Genomic DNA, 17,993 nt, shown 5'->3' with positions numbered 1-17,993 from the left:
ACCTAGCACACCCCAGGTCATGGTCCCCTTCCTTCCAGGCATCCACCAGGATGTCAGCGTCTTCAACCTATGGGCATTTTACCATGTACCCTGCCTCCATATGCATATCTCCTCTCCCGCACCCCACCATCACCCCCTTTTGCACCTCTTGTTTTCTCTGGGGGAATCATAATCAAATCAATATGAATATTATTACTGTCTGGAGTAAAACTCTCTGCCCTGGCTCTTCTGTATCTGTTGTATGCCCCTTTTAGACTATAAGCTCCCCGAGGGCAAGAACTGTCTAGCTTTTCTATTTGTATTGCCTGTACATGGTTGTTTATATGTCTCCCCCAATAGACTGAGAAGCTCCTAGAGAGCAAAGGCTGGTTTTTTTTGTTGTTTTTTGGGGTTTTTTTTTTGCCTTCTTTTGTACCCCCAGCGCTTAGCACAGTGCTTGGAATACAGTAGGCGATTAATAAATGATTTTTTTACTTGATTATTAACCCCGAGACTTAGCACAATGCCTGCTGATTGATTGATTGATTGGTTAACAGTTAGAGTTCTCCAAAAGCAGGATGGAGATATTAGGGTCTTCAAGGGGAGGCGACCCCTTGTCCTGTGTGTCATGGACCGAGATTCCCGTTCTGTCAGCACCGCAGGCAAGTGCTTAATTCTTCTGTGGCTCAGTTTTCTCCTCTGTACAAAGAAGATCGGGGCTCGAAGATCTCTAAAAGGTTCTTCCAGCTCCAAATCTATGATTCTATGAGCCTCGAAGGCCCCTCCAACCCTAACAGCTTAAGAGCCTGACAGTGCTAGCAAACTACCATTCCCAGAAGCCTTAGCGTTCTCCCAGGACAATCCCGGGAAGGAAGGGCGGGGCTCAAGGAGTTCATCATCTTGAACTTTACATTCTTGAGATCCATAGGGGAGGATGGCCTGCTCGGCTGCTGGGGCTCGGAGGTTTTAAGGGAAAAGCAGTTGTACACAGTTAAAAATAAAATCTCCGTTTTCTTATAAAGATAGAATGGAATCTCAGAATCTTGGAGTTGGAAGGAACCTCGGCAGCCATCGGGTCCAACCCTGAGCGGACGCCCCCGCGCATGTTGGCTCGGCCCGCAGCAGACGCGTTCCTTCGACCTGCTGCACTGACTTAAGCCTCCCGCGGCGCGGGCGAGCAGAGTGTGGTGGCGGCTGGGAAAGGTGCGGCGGACGGTTAACTAACCGCAGCTCCTGCGGCCTGGATCTGACAGCTGCCGCCGCAACCGCCGCCATGCAGAAATCCGACGTGGGCAACAAGGAGTCCGGCAAGATCTGGCTCCGGAAGCCCTGCCCGGCGACGCGGGACGGGTAAAGGCAGCGGGCTTGGGGGAGAGGGGGGTGAGGAGGTGCAGCCAGGATGTTCAAACATCTCTTCGGATCATAGGCGCGGCGCGGTTAGCGGCCTGCTGGAGCAGTGGCGAGGGCACAGGTTTTGGAGACGCAGGGATGCAGGGATGCAGGGATCCGGGTTCGAATCCCTGCGTGACCTTGGGCGAGTTACGTAAGGAACTTAGCGGGCAAAAAACGAAGGGGGTTGGATTTGATGGTCTCCGGGCCTCCGTTACCTCTTATGTTAAGAGGGTGGGGGAAGAAAGACAAGGGGTTTGGATTAATTGGCCTCTGCGTGCTCATTTTGACATCAGTTTCCTTTTTTTGTAAAAATGAGAGCCTCAGTTTCCCCCTTTGTAAAAAATAAAACAGAGGTTTGGATTAAATGGCCTCTGCATTCTACTTGGCATCGATGTCCTCCTTTGCAAAAATGAGGGCATCTGTTTTCCTCCCCTGTAATAAACAAGGGGTGGGGTTGGGTTTGGTGGTATCTGGGCATCAGTTTCACCCTTTGTAAAACCAAAAACATCATTTAGCCTCAGCATTCTCCTTTTGGCATTAGCTTTCTCCTTTGTGAAAACGAGGGCATCAGCTTTCTCCTTTGTTGGACTACATGGCATCTGTGTTCTCTCTGGCATCAGTTTCCTTCTTTGTGATGGATCAGATGGCACCTGCAGTTCCTTCCAGCTCCAAGCTTAGGACCCTAGTTTTATTTCACAAATGGGGAAATTAGTGAGTGTCAGAGTCAGGAACCCAGGTCCTCCAACTTCGAGTCCAACTGGCATTGTTATACCACCCCTTTCTTTTTATTTAAGGAAACATTTTTTTTTCTCCGGTACCTGTTTAGCTTTCCCAGGTGCCCGAGCATTATTTCTTCTTGGTGATGCATAGGCCATGTATGCATGCACACTCTTAGATGTCAATCAGTAAACATTTATTAAGAGGCTGCTGTGTGATGAGGAGATTGTCTTCCTGACCTATTCAGATTCTGTCCACTTTTTAAAGTGGAGTCCCACGTTCTCCTCTGTTATGTCTGTCTGAGTAGTGAGATAGGGAAGGAGGAGCTATCGACACAGATGACTGGGGCTTACAAATAGTGTTAGGAAGGCAGAAACCTTATTTTCCCATTTTTGTACCCCAGCACTTGGCACAGTGCCTGACTCTGTGCCCAGTGGGTACTCAATAAATGTTTGTTGAGTATGGACAATTGTGGTTGAGTCATGTACAATTCTCTGTGACCCCATTTGGGGTTTTCTTGGCGAAGACACTGGAGTGGTTGGCCATTGCCTTCTCCAGCTCATTTTACAGATGAGGAAACTGAGGCAAAGGGTGTTGAGTGACTTACCCTGGGTCACACAGCTAATCTGAGGCCAGATTTGAACTCAGGAAGATGAGTCTTCCTGACTCCAGACCTAGCATTCTATCAGTTGTGCCACCTAGCTCCCCCAAATGGACAATTAGTCGCAGTTTAGAAGTGCAAAAACTATGGAGAGGGTAGGTAGGTTAAGAAGAAAGGAGAGACTATGTGGAGGGGAGGTTAGGAGATGAAAGCAAACCTTTGATGTGGGAATATAAGCTGGTCTCTCTTAATGTAACCTTTGCTGTGATCTAAGTATTTATAATTTTCTCTTACAAAATTTTTTATTTTAATTAAGCAGGATTTAATAAAATAAAACTTATTTTAATTAATAAATATTTTCTTTACCTTCTACCTTTTTATAAAACTCTTATAAAAATTATGCATAGTCAAAAAAATTAAATTCTCACATCGACTGTGCTTGTTCAAAAATGTATGTCATATCCTGCGAATTGAGTTTGTCATCTCGCAGGCATTTATCTTTTTAAAAAAATATTTTTATTTATTTTGTTAAATATTTCCCATTTACATGTTAAAAATTTTGGGTCCCAAATTCAACCCCCTCCTTGAGAAAGCAAGCAGTTTGATATTGATTATATATGTAAAGTCATGCAAAACATTTCCATATTGACCGTGTTGCAAAAGAAAACACAAAATAAAAGCAATAAAAATAAAGTTTTAAAAAAAGGTATGCTTCAGTTTGCATTCAGAGTTTATCAGTTCTCTCTCAGGAAGTGGATAGCATTTTTCATCATGGGTCCTTTGTGATTGTCTTGGATCATTGTATTGATTACAATAGCTAAGTCTTCCACAGTTAATCATCCTTCCAATATTGCTGTTACTGTGTACAATATGCCCCTGGTGCTGCTCACTTCATTCTGAATCAGTTCATGTCTTCCCAGATTTTTCTGAAACCATAGTGCTTGTCATTTCTTATGGTATAGTAGCATTCCATCATAATCACAGACCAAAACTTGTTCAGCCATTCCCCAATAGGTGAGCATTCCCTCAATGTTCAATTCTTTGCCACCACAAAAAGAACTACAATAAATATTTTTTGTACAAATAGGTCATTTTTCTTTTCCTTTGATCTCTTTGGAATACAGACCTAGTACTGGTATTGCTGGGTCAAAAGGTCACAATTATATAGCCCTTTGGGCCTAGTTCCAAATTGCTCTCCAGAATAGGTGGACTAGTTCACTACTTCAACAGTGTGTTAGTGTCCCAATTTTTCCACATCCCTTCCAGCATTTTTGTCCTTTTCCATTTCTGTCATGTTATCCAGTCTAGTAGGTATGAGTTGGAATCTTAGAATTGTTTCAATATGTATTTCTCTAATCAATAGTAATTTAGAACATTTTTTTAAGTATTTTTTTTTGCAAGGGGGAAAGTAGGGCAATTGGGGTTAAGTGACTTGCCCAAGGTCACATAGCTAGCATGTATGTCAAGTGTCTGAGGCTGGATTTGAACTCAGGTCCTCCTGACTCCAGGGCCTGTGCTCTACTCACTGCACCACCTAGCTGCCCCCAATTTAGAGCATTTTTTATGTGACTATTGGAAGCTTTGATTTCTTCTGAAAACTTTGTGTTCATATCCTTTGACCATTTATCAACTGGGGAATGGCTCTTGTTTTTAGAAATTTGCTCGGTTCCCTATATATTTGAGAAATAAGGCCTTTATCAGAGAAACTTGCTCATAGGAATTTATCCTAATAAGATGAAAGAGCACATGACCCAGAATCAGGAACTCTGGGTTCTAGGGCTGGATCTGCTAAAAACTACTTGTATTTAGGCAAGTCACTGAACTTCTCTGGACCTCAGAGTCTTTATATGTAGACTAAGACATTTTAACTAAGTAATCTCTTAAGATTCCTTCTATCTGTCTGTCAACCTTTCGTTTATCACCTTGAGGTACAACATCCCTAGTATGCCTTTCCATTGAATATTGCTGAGAAGATTCCATCGGTAGAATAAGAGATTAAGTTTAGGGTCATAAGTAAATTTGTTACTAAACAGAAAACAGATGTAAACTAAGGAAACCATTCTGCCCAGTAGGCCACCTAATATGATTTTGAACCAGCAGTGGGTATAAAGTGTTGCTGAGTCATTTGTAGGAAGTTCCCAGTTGTTCCCACTGATAGCACTTAAAAATAAAGCAAAACAATACTAATGCAAAACTCTATAGAATATACATATGGTATAATACAGTCTCTTCCTGTTACTAAGGAGTAATTCACTTGTTTGAGAAGAAGGGAATTTACTTGGGCTTCTTCCAATCCTAAAAATAATCTGTGATTAGCATGAAGCTGCCTTCTATCTGAGGATCAAAATAAGCTGTTCGTAAAATTTTACAGATAGAAGCTGTATCTTGTAGAACAGTCTCTAATGTGATTTGAATAAAAATGGCAAACCTTCATTTTGAAGAGATATCGATAATGTGTATGTATTCAAATATATAGATATATAATAAAAACATAGGTATTCAAGTAAATGACACATAAATTGATGGCTACTGCTGAAGTTCAAAATGATACTCTTTGTTCAGAGCAGTGGTTATTGAACGTCACCTTGATTTAGAGCAGGAGTTATGAACCTTTTGTCCTGGACCCCTTTCACACTGTGGGTATACCTATGAACTACTCAGAATAAGTTTTTAAATGCATAAAACAAAATGCACAGATTAAAAAGAAAACCATTTATATTGAGTTAGCGTTACCAGATAATTTTTTAAAAGTTCACAGACCCAGGTGAAGAATACCTGATTTAGTATATCTAATTCTGGTCCATTTACTTTATAATGCTGATCTGATGTTATATCATGTAGCCATGTCCGACCCAAAGATGCACAATTCCTTATTTTTGCATAAGCTAACTACTCAGTTGAAAAAGGCACACTGCTTAGCTTTCTAAATAGTTAACTGCCTCATCTAGAATATGAAATTGTGCCTGAAAGAATTTATACACCTCCTTCCTCCTAAAATCTTAATTTACCTATTTCTGTAGTCTTCAAGGCTATTTAGCCATGTGATCCAAAGTCAGGTTGGTGGTGGTGAAAGGCCCAGAGGGCGATGCTCATTCATTCCTCCAATAAATATTAAAGGATATTATCGAGTATTGTGCTAGTGCAGAAGAAGAGAAAATTTAGAGAAGACAAATTCCCTGCCTTTATTGTGCTTACAGTCTAATAGAAGGACAACTCATGAACACAGATAACGATAGTGTATATTTAGTAAGTGCACTAAAAGTTTTTAAACAGAGTTATGTAAAGTCTGAGGGAAATGTCATTACTAATGGAGGATCAAGAAAGGCATCATGAAAGGGGTGACATTTGAGCTGGGCCCTAAAAACTGGGTAGGGAGTCAATAGGCAAAGAACGGTAGGAAGCCATAGAAAACCATATATGAGCCAAGGCCCAGACAATAGGATAGTTTGTCTGGACTCTGAGATGGGACTAGAGAGGTAAGCAGTGGATCATGGAGGCCTTTGAATTGCTAAGCGAAGGAGTTTGAACATAGTCGTTATGCAGGAGGGAGTCCTAAAGATTTTTGAGCTGAGCGATATGTTTAGATCTCTGCATAAGGAATTATTCTGGCAGCAGTATAGGTAAGTTGCAAAAAAGGGAGAGTGGAAGGATATTGCAATAGGCCAGGCAGGTGGTAATAAGGAATTGTACAAAGGTGGTAGCCTGGGGAATAAAGAGAGCGGATTCATTTTTAAAAGGCCCAAATGTAAAATCTTTGCATTTGGGTTTTTAAAAATCAACTTCATAAATCGAAGATTTAGGAAACCTTATCCAGACAGTATTAGATCTGAAAAAGATCTGGGGGGGTTTTAGTGGGCCACAAGGGCAATAGGAGTTAACAGTGTGATAAGATAGCCAAGAAAGCACAGTATCCAGGACTGGGGAGTGTCTCTCTCTCCCCCCTGCCCCAACTAGACAGTGTCATTTCAGGGTGCCACATTTTACTAAAGACATTGACAGACCGGAGGTGATCCAGGGAAAGGTGACAGGGATAGTGAACAACCTAAAGATGAGTTGAAGGAACTGGGTGTGTTTAGCTTCGAGAAGAGAAGGTAGAGTAGGGATGTGACAGCATGGCCACAACAGAACTCATCCTCTTCTCCTCCCTCAAGCCCATTGGTTGTTATTGGTGAGGGCACTACCATCCTTCTGGTCACCTACATTTGTGACCTCGGGGTTATCCTGCACTCCACATTCTCATTTAACTCCCTGAAAGCAACAGTGCCTGCTGTCCTGTTTCCCAGCTGCTTTCCACCAAAATCACCTTGTATTTACCTTGTATATATGTACTGTGCATCTCGTTTCCCTCAATAGAATGTATGTTCCTTAACTGCCAGGACTATTAAATGTTTGTTTTTTTTTTTTTATCTCCAGCTTTTAGCACAGTGCCTTGAATTGGCTCTTGGTAAATGCTTGTAGATTGACTGATTCAAAACTACTTTATTATCTACCCTGGTCTACAAGCTTGTTCTCTGAATTTAGCTGTGTCTGTCTGTGTACTTTAAAAAAATTAACAGACATCAACAAATATCATTTTCCTGAACAAAAAAAATATATATATGAAACCGTGAATCTCAATTACATATAGTTTGGGGGTTTTATGTTAAAAGTATATAATCATTTCAATACGATAATTCCATTTCTATCCTGTTTTTGTCTTTTTCTGAACTTCTGCTTTGTTCTGTGTATTTTATCAGTGTTTCATTAATGTTTGTTTTTTTTACATCACTATTGTTACTCTCCTTATCCTAACCTCCCCCCACCAAAAAAAATCCTCCCTCGTAACAAGTTTAATTAAGCAAAACAGATCTATACATTGGCTATGTCAGAAAATGCGTATCTCTTTCTTTACCTCTAGCCTGTCACCCCTCCGTCAAGAGGTATACAGTATGATTGATCATCTTTCAAAGTTGTTTTCTTCTGTGCAGTTATAGTTATTGTATGTATTTTTTCATGGTTCTACTTAGTCCTCTTTGCACCAGTTTGTATTAGTCTTCCCAGGTTTTCCTGAATCCATCCCTTTCACTACTACTTATGGTAGAATAATATTCCATCACATTAATTTACCATCATTTGCTTAGCCATTCCCTAATTGATATATATCCTCTTTCTTTGCTATGACAAAAAGAGCTGCTGTGGATTTTTTTTTTCACGTTAGTCCTTTGATCTCTTTGAGGTTGAAGCTTGATAGTGGCATTGCTGAATTAAAGACATAGTTTAGTGACTTTTGAAAGAGACTTAAAAAATTGTTTTTCAGAATTGCTGAACCACCACATAGCTCTACCAAGAGTTCATGAGTGTGCCTGTCTTTCCATAGCCCCTCCAGCAATTGTCATTTTCCCTTTTTAAAAAAAAGGGTTTTTTTAGTTTTTGCTAATCTGTTTTATGTAAGCATGAAACCACAAAGCTGGTTTAATTTGCGTTCTTCTTATTAGTTATTTGGTGCATGCTTTCATATGATTGTTGGTAGCTTATAGTTCTTTTGAGAATTGCCTGTTCATATCCTTTGATCATTTACCTTTTGGGAAATGGATATCTATTTCTTATAGCCTGTTCCTGAGCCCGGATTGTGTTCTATCCTCTCTTCTACCTCTTGGAATCCTTATCATCTTTCTCAGTGCCATTTCCTACTTCAAGGACCTGAGTTCAAAACTAGTTCTGCCACTTACTTCTGAGCCCAAGTTTTCTTATCTGTAAGATAAGGATGTTGGCCTAGATGATATCTAATGAACCTTCCAGCTCCTAAATCTTTGATCTGGTTTAGGATCCACATTTTGCCTCGAATTTACTTGCCTGTGTGTATACTTTATTCTCCACTCTCACCTTCATCCTTTCCTGTGGTGTTTGATGAGGTGTTGGATTGAATGACATGTTGCCTCCAGGAAGCAGGAATGGAGAAAGTTGGATTATGAGCATTTCCCATTAATACAGATTTTCAGTTTATGAATGACAGGTCAGAGAGACAAGAAATGGGCATATTGTTTGCTACTGTAACTGCATCTACTACTGTACTTCAAGGGCTGTGGGATACCTTTGTTCAAAACGTGGCCTCTTGGATCTGACTGCTACTGTTTCCCTAGCATTTCTCTGATCTGCTGTTTTCCTTGAAGTCGTGTTGCTGCAGCATCTGCCATGTCTCTTCTCTGGGTATATCTACCCCTTCACAAATTAACGTCTCAATTCCATCTCATTGGTTTGGGAAGGTGCTCCACAGACCTTCCTCTGGTTCTTTTAATATTTTGTGGCTCCCAGTGTGGCCCATCAGCTGTCTCTCTATGAGCTGACTGTATGGCCTATCCAACTCATTTCCCATCATAAATTGGTACCATGCTGTCACCTTCTTACACTCACCGTGAAGTTTTCCCTTACCCTTTGCATCTCCTGCAGCTTTTTTCATGGTATTCCATGATCTAAAGCCATCCAGTAGTATCACTGGGAGAATATTGGGTTTTTTCTTTTTTTTTAATGACTTTTACAGCATTTGGCATATTAGGCTCCTTAGAAGTATTCTGCAGTTTTCTAATCATGATCCAGGCTGATCATAGGCAGTCGGATGTCTCAGTTGATAGAGTGCTGGACTTGGAGTCAGAAAGACCTGACTCCAAACTCAGCCTCAGACATTTATTAGCTGTGACTGTAAGTTACTTCACCTCTATTTGCCTTAGTTTCCTCATCTCTAAAATGGGGGTGATAATAGTTCTTACCTCCCAGGGTTTTTGTGAGGATGAAATGAGAAAATAATGGTAAAGTACCTGGCACATAGTGGGCACTATATAAATGTTGACTATCATTATTATCGGTTCTGAGCTGCTCATTCACCTGAAGCAGCGTTGTGTGTTTCTTGAGCACCTGCTACATGCAGGGTCATTGTGATGGGCTGGTATGTAAACTTTTTCTGTAGCCTGCTGGTATCCTGCTGTCGTCAGCCCCCGACACAGCACTGTGGTCCCAGCTGCTCTCAGTACCTAATTGTTGGAAAAGCTCATTTTCCTCTAGAGGTGTGATTGTGCATCCAGGTTTCATGTCCTTCCTCCCTCCCCACCCCCACTGCCCCAGAATATAAAAATTCACATTCTCCTTACAACACAAAATACCAGAAAGCAGAGTACACAGGGTTCAGGAGGTGAAAAGACAAGATTTCCTGTTTATGCAGCCCAGGGCTTGTTCCTGACATTAGGCAGCCTACATTTGCTCTGAGTTTTCCACAGTCCCTTTGAAATTAACTGTCTTATGTAGTAGGTGGTAATAGCAATAATCGTACAAAGTATTTACCCTTAATTTAACCATCAAAGCCAGATTTCCAAGCTGTTTATTTGCCATCCCAGGACCTTTGGCGTCAAGTTGTTTTCCTTCTCTCTGGAATTAATAGTTAACATGAATTTTACTGTTCCTCAAAGTGATTCTGAAAAACCTGATTTTGTCCCCTAACTGGATTTACTGTGCATTAATGAAAAGTGAAAATAAAGAAAATGTTTCTAGTTAGATGATTTAGAAAGTCACACAAATTGAATTAAATTAAGATTAAAAAAAAGAATGAAAGGAATTCGAGATGATTGTCAGAATAGAATTAGTGAAAGAATAGATACAAGAGCTGACCTTCAAGTCAGGAAGGCCTGGGTTCAAGCCCTGCCTCTAACATATTGGCTCTGTGGCCCTGGGCCCTCAGCATCCCGTGCAGCTCTTAGGACTCTAAGTTATAGAATGGTTTGTGGTCTCTGTGGGTAAAAGTAGCCTTCCTAGGAGAACCCTATGCCCAAGAAACCACAAGTGTAGACACACATACACACACACACACATACACAACCCAACTTAACTGTTTCTGTAGCACTTTCCTCACTCTAAGTCTGAGTGCAAGGTGATGCCCATTTTTCAGATGAGGAAACTGAAGGTTAGAGAAGTTAAGTGGATTTGCTTATGGTCCAGGAATCATGTTCAGGCTTCCTGATTCTAAATCCAGAATGCTTTCCACTATGGCATGCTTGCTACATCTCTAAATGGGAAGAGTACTGGATGTGGAGTTGGGAGAAGCTTGGGCTTGAACCTGTTCCTTCTACTTAATGTGTGTGACCCGGGACTAAACACCACCTAACCTTTCTGAGTGTTCATCTCCTTTTCTGAAAACGAGGGTGGATAGATGGGTGTTAAGATTCAGTAAGATAATGGAAACCTTAAAGAGCTATAGAAAGGTTAGCTATTATCATCATAATTAGGTCTTCGCCTATGATTTCATAGGATCATGCATTTAGAATTGGAAAGGACCTTAGAGGCCATCTAGTCTAACTTCTTATGAGGAAACTGAGGGTCAGAAAGGTTAGGTGACCTGCCCAAGGTCACACAGGCAGAATTTGAACCCAGGTCCTTTGACTCTAAAGCCATGGTTCTTTCAAATGTACTATGCTGCCTCTTGATAGCAGTGTTATAAGACCAGTGGTTTTTTCGTTTATTTAAGCAACTTTTTCAAGGATGAGGACCCCTTTTTTATTTTAATTTTTTTTTGAGGAACCGCTTTCAACATAAAAAATTTCACATACTATCATATGATAATAGTAATTGTACTCATATCCAAGAAAATAGATGGTAAGAGAAAGCTACCATAAGTTCGGTAATGGTTTTAAATGAATTGTATGAAAAAAAGCAAGTATATGCATGTGAGATGTTCATAGTGCACATTTTGTTGGCACTAAAGGAGCAAAAGGCAACACTCTACACTGTAAAGTTTATGATCCCTTGTAGTCAGGCCACAGCCCTCCAGGGGTCCTCCGGCCACTGGTTGGAAACCATCGTCGACCATGCTAAGCCAGCAATTATATTATTCCCTCGTGTAGGCTTTTGTACATTCTTTTGCAGTCCAGTTTTGTTGGAAATTTTAGTAAACGGACAGTATTTGTTATTCTTGTCACAGGAGTAACTCTAGAAAAATACATACTTGGAATTTGAAGGGTATAATAGATTTGACCTGTCATTGTTTACACCTATGCATTTCTAACCAGTTTATAATAAGAACGAAATATTTAAGTATCAGCTTGACTTTTTAAAAAACATTAAATAAAAGTGTGTTAACTATGAGTTTAAAAGACCTTAAATGTTATGAGTTTCAGTGTTATATTTGATAGGGTAGAAATTAAAAGAAATCTTTCATAGCTACTGCGCCTGCAGAATTCAATTACATGTCAGTGGAGCCTCATCTGCCCATCATAACTGCTGTTTGACATTGGGCAGTTTTCACCTATTGATAATTTCTAATTAATAGAATTTCTAATTAATAGAATCTATACTTTTCATAAGTTAGTTATTTTCACCAAGTGGCATTACAATATGTCTCTTACATTAATTGCTTCTTTAACAATGACTGGCTCAGTGCATGATGGAGTGGGTAGAGGGCAGGTTTGGAACCAGAATCAAGTATGACGTTGGCTTGTACTGGCTGTGTGACCCTGGGCCCCTCCTCACTGCCCCAGGAAGTTGTCTAAGTTGCAGATGAGGTGCTGAGCTCCATCGATTATGGGAGTTTCCTCCTTGGGAGCTTCACAGCTCCAGGCTAACACCCCACTTCCCCCAAGAAAACAACCCCTAAACTTATTATTATGTTTCCTCTCAGAAATTATTTTAAAATTGTTTCTCGAAGTATAGGGGAGTGTTTAATTTATTTTGAAAACACCATTTCTTCAATATTAAAAAGGACACTAAAGCCATATTTTTTAATGTCCAGCAGTGCCTGACATGCACTTTGATGAATGTTGCTTTTCTTTCAAAACAGACTCATAGTGAACATCGTTCACACTGCTGCAGAGTACCAGCCAAAGTCCCTGAGGTTTTTGAACGTGGCTTTTGATTCTACCGGTGATGCCTTCATTGCTGGAGACCACCAAGGAAATATCTATGTTTTTGACCTTAGCGGAAACCGGTAAGCAGATTCTCCAGTTGGCAGCATCAGATTCAAAGAGGCTGGGACTGGCAACACACCCCTGTGATCCTTGCTAAGGGGCGAGTTGCTGAGCTCGGGAGTTCTGAGCTGCAGTGAGTTAGTGCAGAGGGACACCAGGCTGCTTAGAGAGGGGCTAACTGTCCAGGTCAGAAACAGGGAGGTCAAAGCTTCCTTGCAATCAGTAGTGAGTTTTGAAGGCAGTTTTTTCCAGGAAATGACATAGGCATTAGAAAGAATATTTCATTTGCTTCTAGGTTGATTAATGAATTATCATTGAACGTCAAGCACCAGGTACTGTGGTAGATACAAAGACAACAATGAAATGGTGCCTGCCTTGGAGGACATTCCATTCTGAAAGTGGTGACAACACGCACATATAGGTATATATAAAATACAGAGAGAGTATATACAAAGTAACCTGGGAAGGAGGTCACTAGAGGGACCAGGAAAAGCTTTTTGCCCACGATGGCAGGTAAACTGAGTCTTCAAGGAAAGGATGGATTCTGAGAGGCAGCAGGAGGAGGGAGAGCATCTCTCCCAGCACCATTGCAAAGGCCAGTGAGGAGAGAAGAATCACTCTTTGTGAGGGACAACCAGAAGGCCCATCTACTGGAGCATAGAAAGCGTGGAAGGGAGGGACAGATAATAGAGTGGGAAGTTAAGATAGGCGTAGATTGTGAAGGGCTAATTATCTTAGCTTAAATCAAGTGAACTAAGTAGTCTCTTATATTAATTGATTCATTTTTTTTAAAATAGGTTTACCCTTGTTCAAAGAACAAATCAAGCTTCCACAGCTCTGGCCTTTAATCTTCACAGGAAGTCTGAATTCCTTGTGGCTTTAGCAGATTATTCCATTAAATGTTTTGATACAGGTAAAAATCCTTCCTGTTCATCTTTTTGTAATATGGTAAGATATAATTGATGATTAAAAAGCAAGACATGCAAATAACTCTCCTTTGTTCTACTCTGTAGACTTAGAACTGTGCCATACTTGGTAGGAGATTCTAGAGTCTTTCCAGGGGCCTGAACCACTCTTAGCTTTTTATCAACAGTAGAAATAAATGACACTGCTGAATAAGCTTTAAGAGATGAACATGTAAATGCAGATTTATACAGAAGATCAACAAAGCCATAGTTATTCCATTTACAGAAGATTCCCCTTAATATTTCTTAGAAGGTTAAGCTTTCCTAATAAATTTAAATGCAGTTTAATTTACTATAATTTCTTAAACCCCATGCCATTTCAGCAATAGACCTATTGTAAAAATGAGGTATACTAACAAAGGAAATAGTATTCAGCACACCAAGGCTTGCCCATGTTTGCTGTGAGACATCTAGTTTTTATTTTCTTGATTGAAAAGATTCCTGAGGGGCCAGGGATGATGTAAGCAGACACAAATGGCCACTAACTACCATTTGACCCATTAGCCTAACCGCCCAAGGGGCTGGGTCAGCTACTTTTGGAATGGGCTCTACTTCCGCTTCCCCACCAAAAGAATCATATGGAAAGAAATTGTGGTGGCAGCTGCAGGCCCATGGGTAACCAGTGGAGTCAATCATAAAGGTGAATTGGGAAGTTGTGATTGACTCGTTGGGAATCCCAGGCTTAGATGATCAACATGACAGGTTTTTCCCTTATGATTTTTGTTGATGTGCTTTCTTGTTACATCACATTCATTGGCAAATACATCCCAGCTGCTGCTGCCACAGTGGATAGAGCTGGTAGCACTGAGGTGGATGAAGCTCCGGGCCTACGGTCAGGAAGAACTGAGTTCAGATGTGGCCTCCAACTCTTCCTAGCTGTATGACCTTGGGCAAGTCTGTTTGCCTCAGTTTCCTCAACTGTAAAATAGGGATAATGCATCTGCCTCCCAGGATTGTTGTAAGGATCAGATGAGATAATAATTTTAACACGCTTAGCACAGTAACTGGTATATAATAGTTGATACAGAAATGCCTGTTCCCTTCCTTCCCCCCTCCCCCCCAGTTACTCAAAAACATTAAAACAACAAAGAAAAAAAAAGCAGTTCAGCAAAACCAGCCAACATATCGTCTTTGACTGACGGTGTATGTACTACTCTGTACCTGTATCCGCCTACCTCTTCAAAGAAGAGAGGGAGGCACATTTTCTCCACTTTGCTCTGACACTGAGCTTGCTCATTATAACCCGTCAGCACCTAGCGTCATTTTGTTGTTCGATTTCTGTGGTGACAGTCATCACATCATTACCCAGGTTCTTATTTCACTCCAGCCCTGGTTTGGTTTCTGAAGACAGAAGCTGATGTATGGTAGGCACTCCGTAAATACTGTTAACATTAATTTACAACGTACAATATTTATGTGCTATTACTGTTTATTCCAGGATTGTGGCTTATCCCTCTCCACTTGTGACATCCGTCCTGCTCTGCTAGTTGAGCTAGTCATACCAAACTTCCTTCTTGTTATTGCTCCAATGTCTAAGTGCAGCTCTGGTGTTTAACACCATGGCAGACCTAGTGATGTTATCTTTAGCACACTCCACAATCAGGAACTATAAGAACTATCAAGAGTGATTACGCAATCCTATATGAGATCAGAGTTCTGAGACTACTCTGCATGCTTCATGATATTTGTAATGCCAAAAGGATGGCCCAGAGCCATTGAGTTAGATGTTGTACTGAAAAGACAGTTTTGCTTGCAGCCTATATTTAGCAATTTATCATCCCCCTCCTCACCTATGCCACAGCATACGTTGTTGTTCAGCCATTTTTCCATCATGTCTGACTCTTCGTGACCCCATTTGGGGTTGTCTTGGCAAAGATGCTGGTGTGGTTTGCCATTTCCTTCTCTAGCTCGTTTTACAGATGAGGAAATTAAGGCAAACAGGGTTAAGTGACTCGCCCAGGGTCACACAGCTAGTGTATGTCTAAGGCTGGATTTGAACTCGGGAAGATGAATCTTCCTGTCTCCAGGCCCAGCATTTTATCAACTGCTCTACCTAGCTGCCCCATGATATGTACTAATTTTCAAATATAAAAATCTAACGTTGGTGACCTCATGGATATAGTTGAAGAAGTTTAGCTCTCTTAGCATGAGCATGTTAATCAGATGTTGGTTAGTGACCCCACAATATTGTTTTGGTTACTTGGAGCATATACCCAAACTTACTTTTTACTGGGCATCTGAGCATGTACACGTGAAAAAGACTTTATGTGCACGTTGGCATGGATTGGAGCTGGCCCAGAAGTGGGGTGGTAACCTGGTTCTGGGAAAGAGAAGGTGAAAGGTCACCTGTCAGACTTTGGTGAGTTAAATGGTCCTGGGAAATATAGATCTCATTTAATACAATCACATATTGACACATATTACGAAGTGACCAGTGTGAAAAAGTGAATTCTTTTTATGCAATATATTATTGTTTTTCTTTTGAGAGTATGGATTGGATTAGTTTTCCTTGAAAGTAATTTACCTTTCAGGAAGGGGGAGGCAGCATGGTACCATGAAAAAGCAATGAATTTCAAGTCAGAGGACCTGGGTTCAAATTCCTGCTCTGTCACTCACTGTGTGACAGGGACAAGTCCTTTTACCTGAAGGGCCTTGGTTTTTCATCTATAAAATGAGAGGTTTGGAATCCCTGGACCTTTTAAGGCCCCTTCCAATTCTAAACCTATGATGTTTTAACTGATACCTTTATGACATTTTATTTAAATTTTTTTAATAAAGATCTAACCACCTCAATAATAGCATATATAAAGCACTCTAAGGTTTGCAAAGTGCTTTACAAATATTATCTCATTTGATCCTTTCTATAATCCTGGGGTATAGGTACTGTTCTTATCCCCAGTTTAAATGTGAGGAAACTGAGGTAAATAGGGTTAAATGACTTGCCTAGGGTCACATAGCTAGTGAGTGTCTGAGGATAGATTTGCACTATGATCTTCTTGACTCCAGGCCCAGCGCTCTATCCACTTAGCCACATAGCTCCCTCTAAGACTTCTTGGCCACAATTTCTTTTCGAGATGTCATGAATTATGAATCTGATTTTTAAACTGAATGGATCATATCTGGTAAAACTCAATTAACCTATTCAAAAATTTTAGAAGAAATAAACAAATAGGTCACTGCCAATTCAAACAGATATCACACTTGAGTCAAAAAAATCTTATTTTCTTTAGACTCAAGGAACAAGTTTTCCTGCTTTTCTTTGTCTTTTTAAAAAATTTCCCTGTGCTGGCATTAAGATTTTTAGTTATAAGTAAAGCCAGATACTTGAAGAATTTTAGTGTTTTGAGTATTACTGAATACACCTTTTAAACCGTGTTCACAGTAATAGCCTGGGAGATTGATTGTTCTCAAGACGTTTACTTGAACTTTGAACTTCAGTCATCAAAGACAGGAAAAAGAAGCAAGTTATACAAGATGACCATGTATGTAGAACTTAGAAATGACATGAAACATTTTCTTAGACTCAAAAACTTCTTCCCCAAAAAAGGTTTTTACCTTTTTTAAAAACACATTTCTGCTTTAGATAGGCTCAGCTCACCTTTGTAACTAACAAAAGCAGTTAGTACAGTTCTACCAAGGGAATCGACTGTTCCAGAATGTCTTTATGCCTTGAGCATACTCATCACGCATTACAATTCTGAGTCTGTTGTAAAGCTATTTCTTTGTTATAAAACCTAGCCTGATACATTGAATATTCAGCAGATTTCAAATAGAGCTCTTAAGATTTAAAGTTTGTATTACAGTCACCAAGGAGCTGGTTAGCTGGATGAGTGGACATGAATCTTCAATATTTTCCATCTCTGTCCATGCATCGGGGAGGTATGCCATCACCACATCTTCTGATACAGCCCAGCTCTGGGACCTGGATACTTTTCAGAGAAAAAGAAAGCTGAATATCAGCCAGTCTGTGGGCATACAAAAGGTTAGTAAAGAAAGGAGTTTATGGTAAGAAATAATTCACTTCAGTTCTAGATTCTGGTGAATGTATTTATGTAATTGTGTTTTTCAAGGATTTTCTGGTCAATGTTAGGCTCTGCCTTTGTTTATCAAAGTGACTCTTGGCATCGTACCATCTGATCAGGTGCCATCCATGGCCACACAATATGTTTTTAGTGTGCATTTTCTTAATACAACCATGGGACTCTAATATTTTTCAAAAGAGTAGCAACTTTTTTTTTCATCCACCTGCCAAAGTCAAATTCATATGAGCACTTCATATCTGCACATGTTATTGTATATATGATATTACCTTTAATTTTTATGTGTGGCTATTTCATGTTAATAACAAAAATTCATTTCAATAGAAATCCCAGGGTCCTTTAGTTTAAATAATTAAAGAGAGATAAAAGTTGTAGC

General features: G+C 40.2%; 1 protein-coding gene across 1 annotated transcript in view; it reads left to right on the top strand.

The window, feature by feature from the left end:
- The first annotated feature begins 1,135 nt into the window (after positions 1-1,135).
- Positions 1,136-17,993, top strand: part of TBC1D31 (TBC1 domain family member 31) — a 69,543-nt gene continuing 52,685 nt past the window's right edge. Inside the window, exons 1-4 of the mRNA XM_036758323.1 lie at positions 1,136-1,329; positions 12,486-12,632; positions 13,410-13,525; positions 17,381-17,559. Coding sequence (XP_036614218.1) covers positions 1,253-1,329; positions 12,486-12,632; positions 13,410-13,525; positions 17,381-17,559 — 519 coding nt within the window. The 5' untranslated portion in view covers positions 1,136-1,252. The remainder of the gene's footprint in view (positions 1,330-12,485; positions 12,633-13,409; positions 13,526-17,380; positions 17,560-17,993) is intronic.

The sequence above is a fragment of the Trichosurus vulpecula genome, chromosome 1 (assembly GCF_011100635.1).
Source record: "Trichosurus vulpecula isolate mTriVul1 chromosome 1, mTriVul1.pri, whole genome shotgun sequence".
Lineage (NCBI taxonomy): Eukaryota > Metazoa > Chordata > Mammalia > Diprotodontia > Phalangeridae > Trichosurus > Trichosurus vulpecula.
Note: the sequence above shows the minus strand (reverse complement) of the source record. Positions and strands in the feature narration are given on the sequence as shown.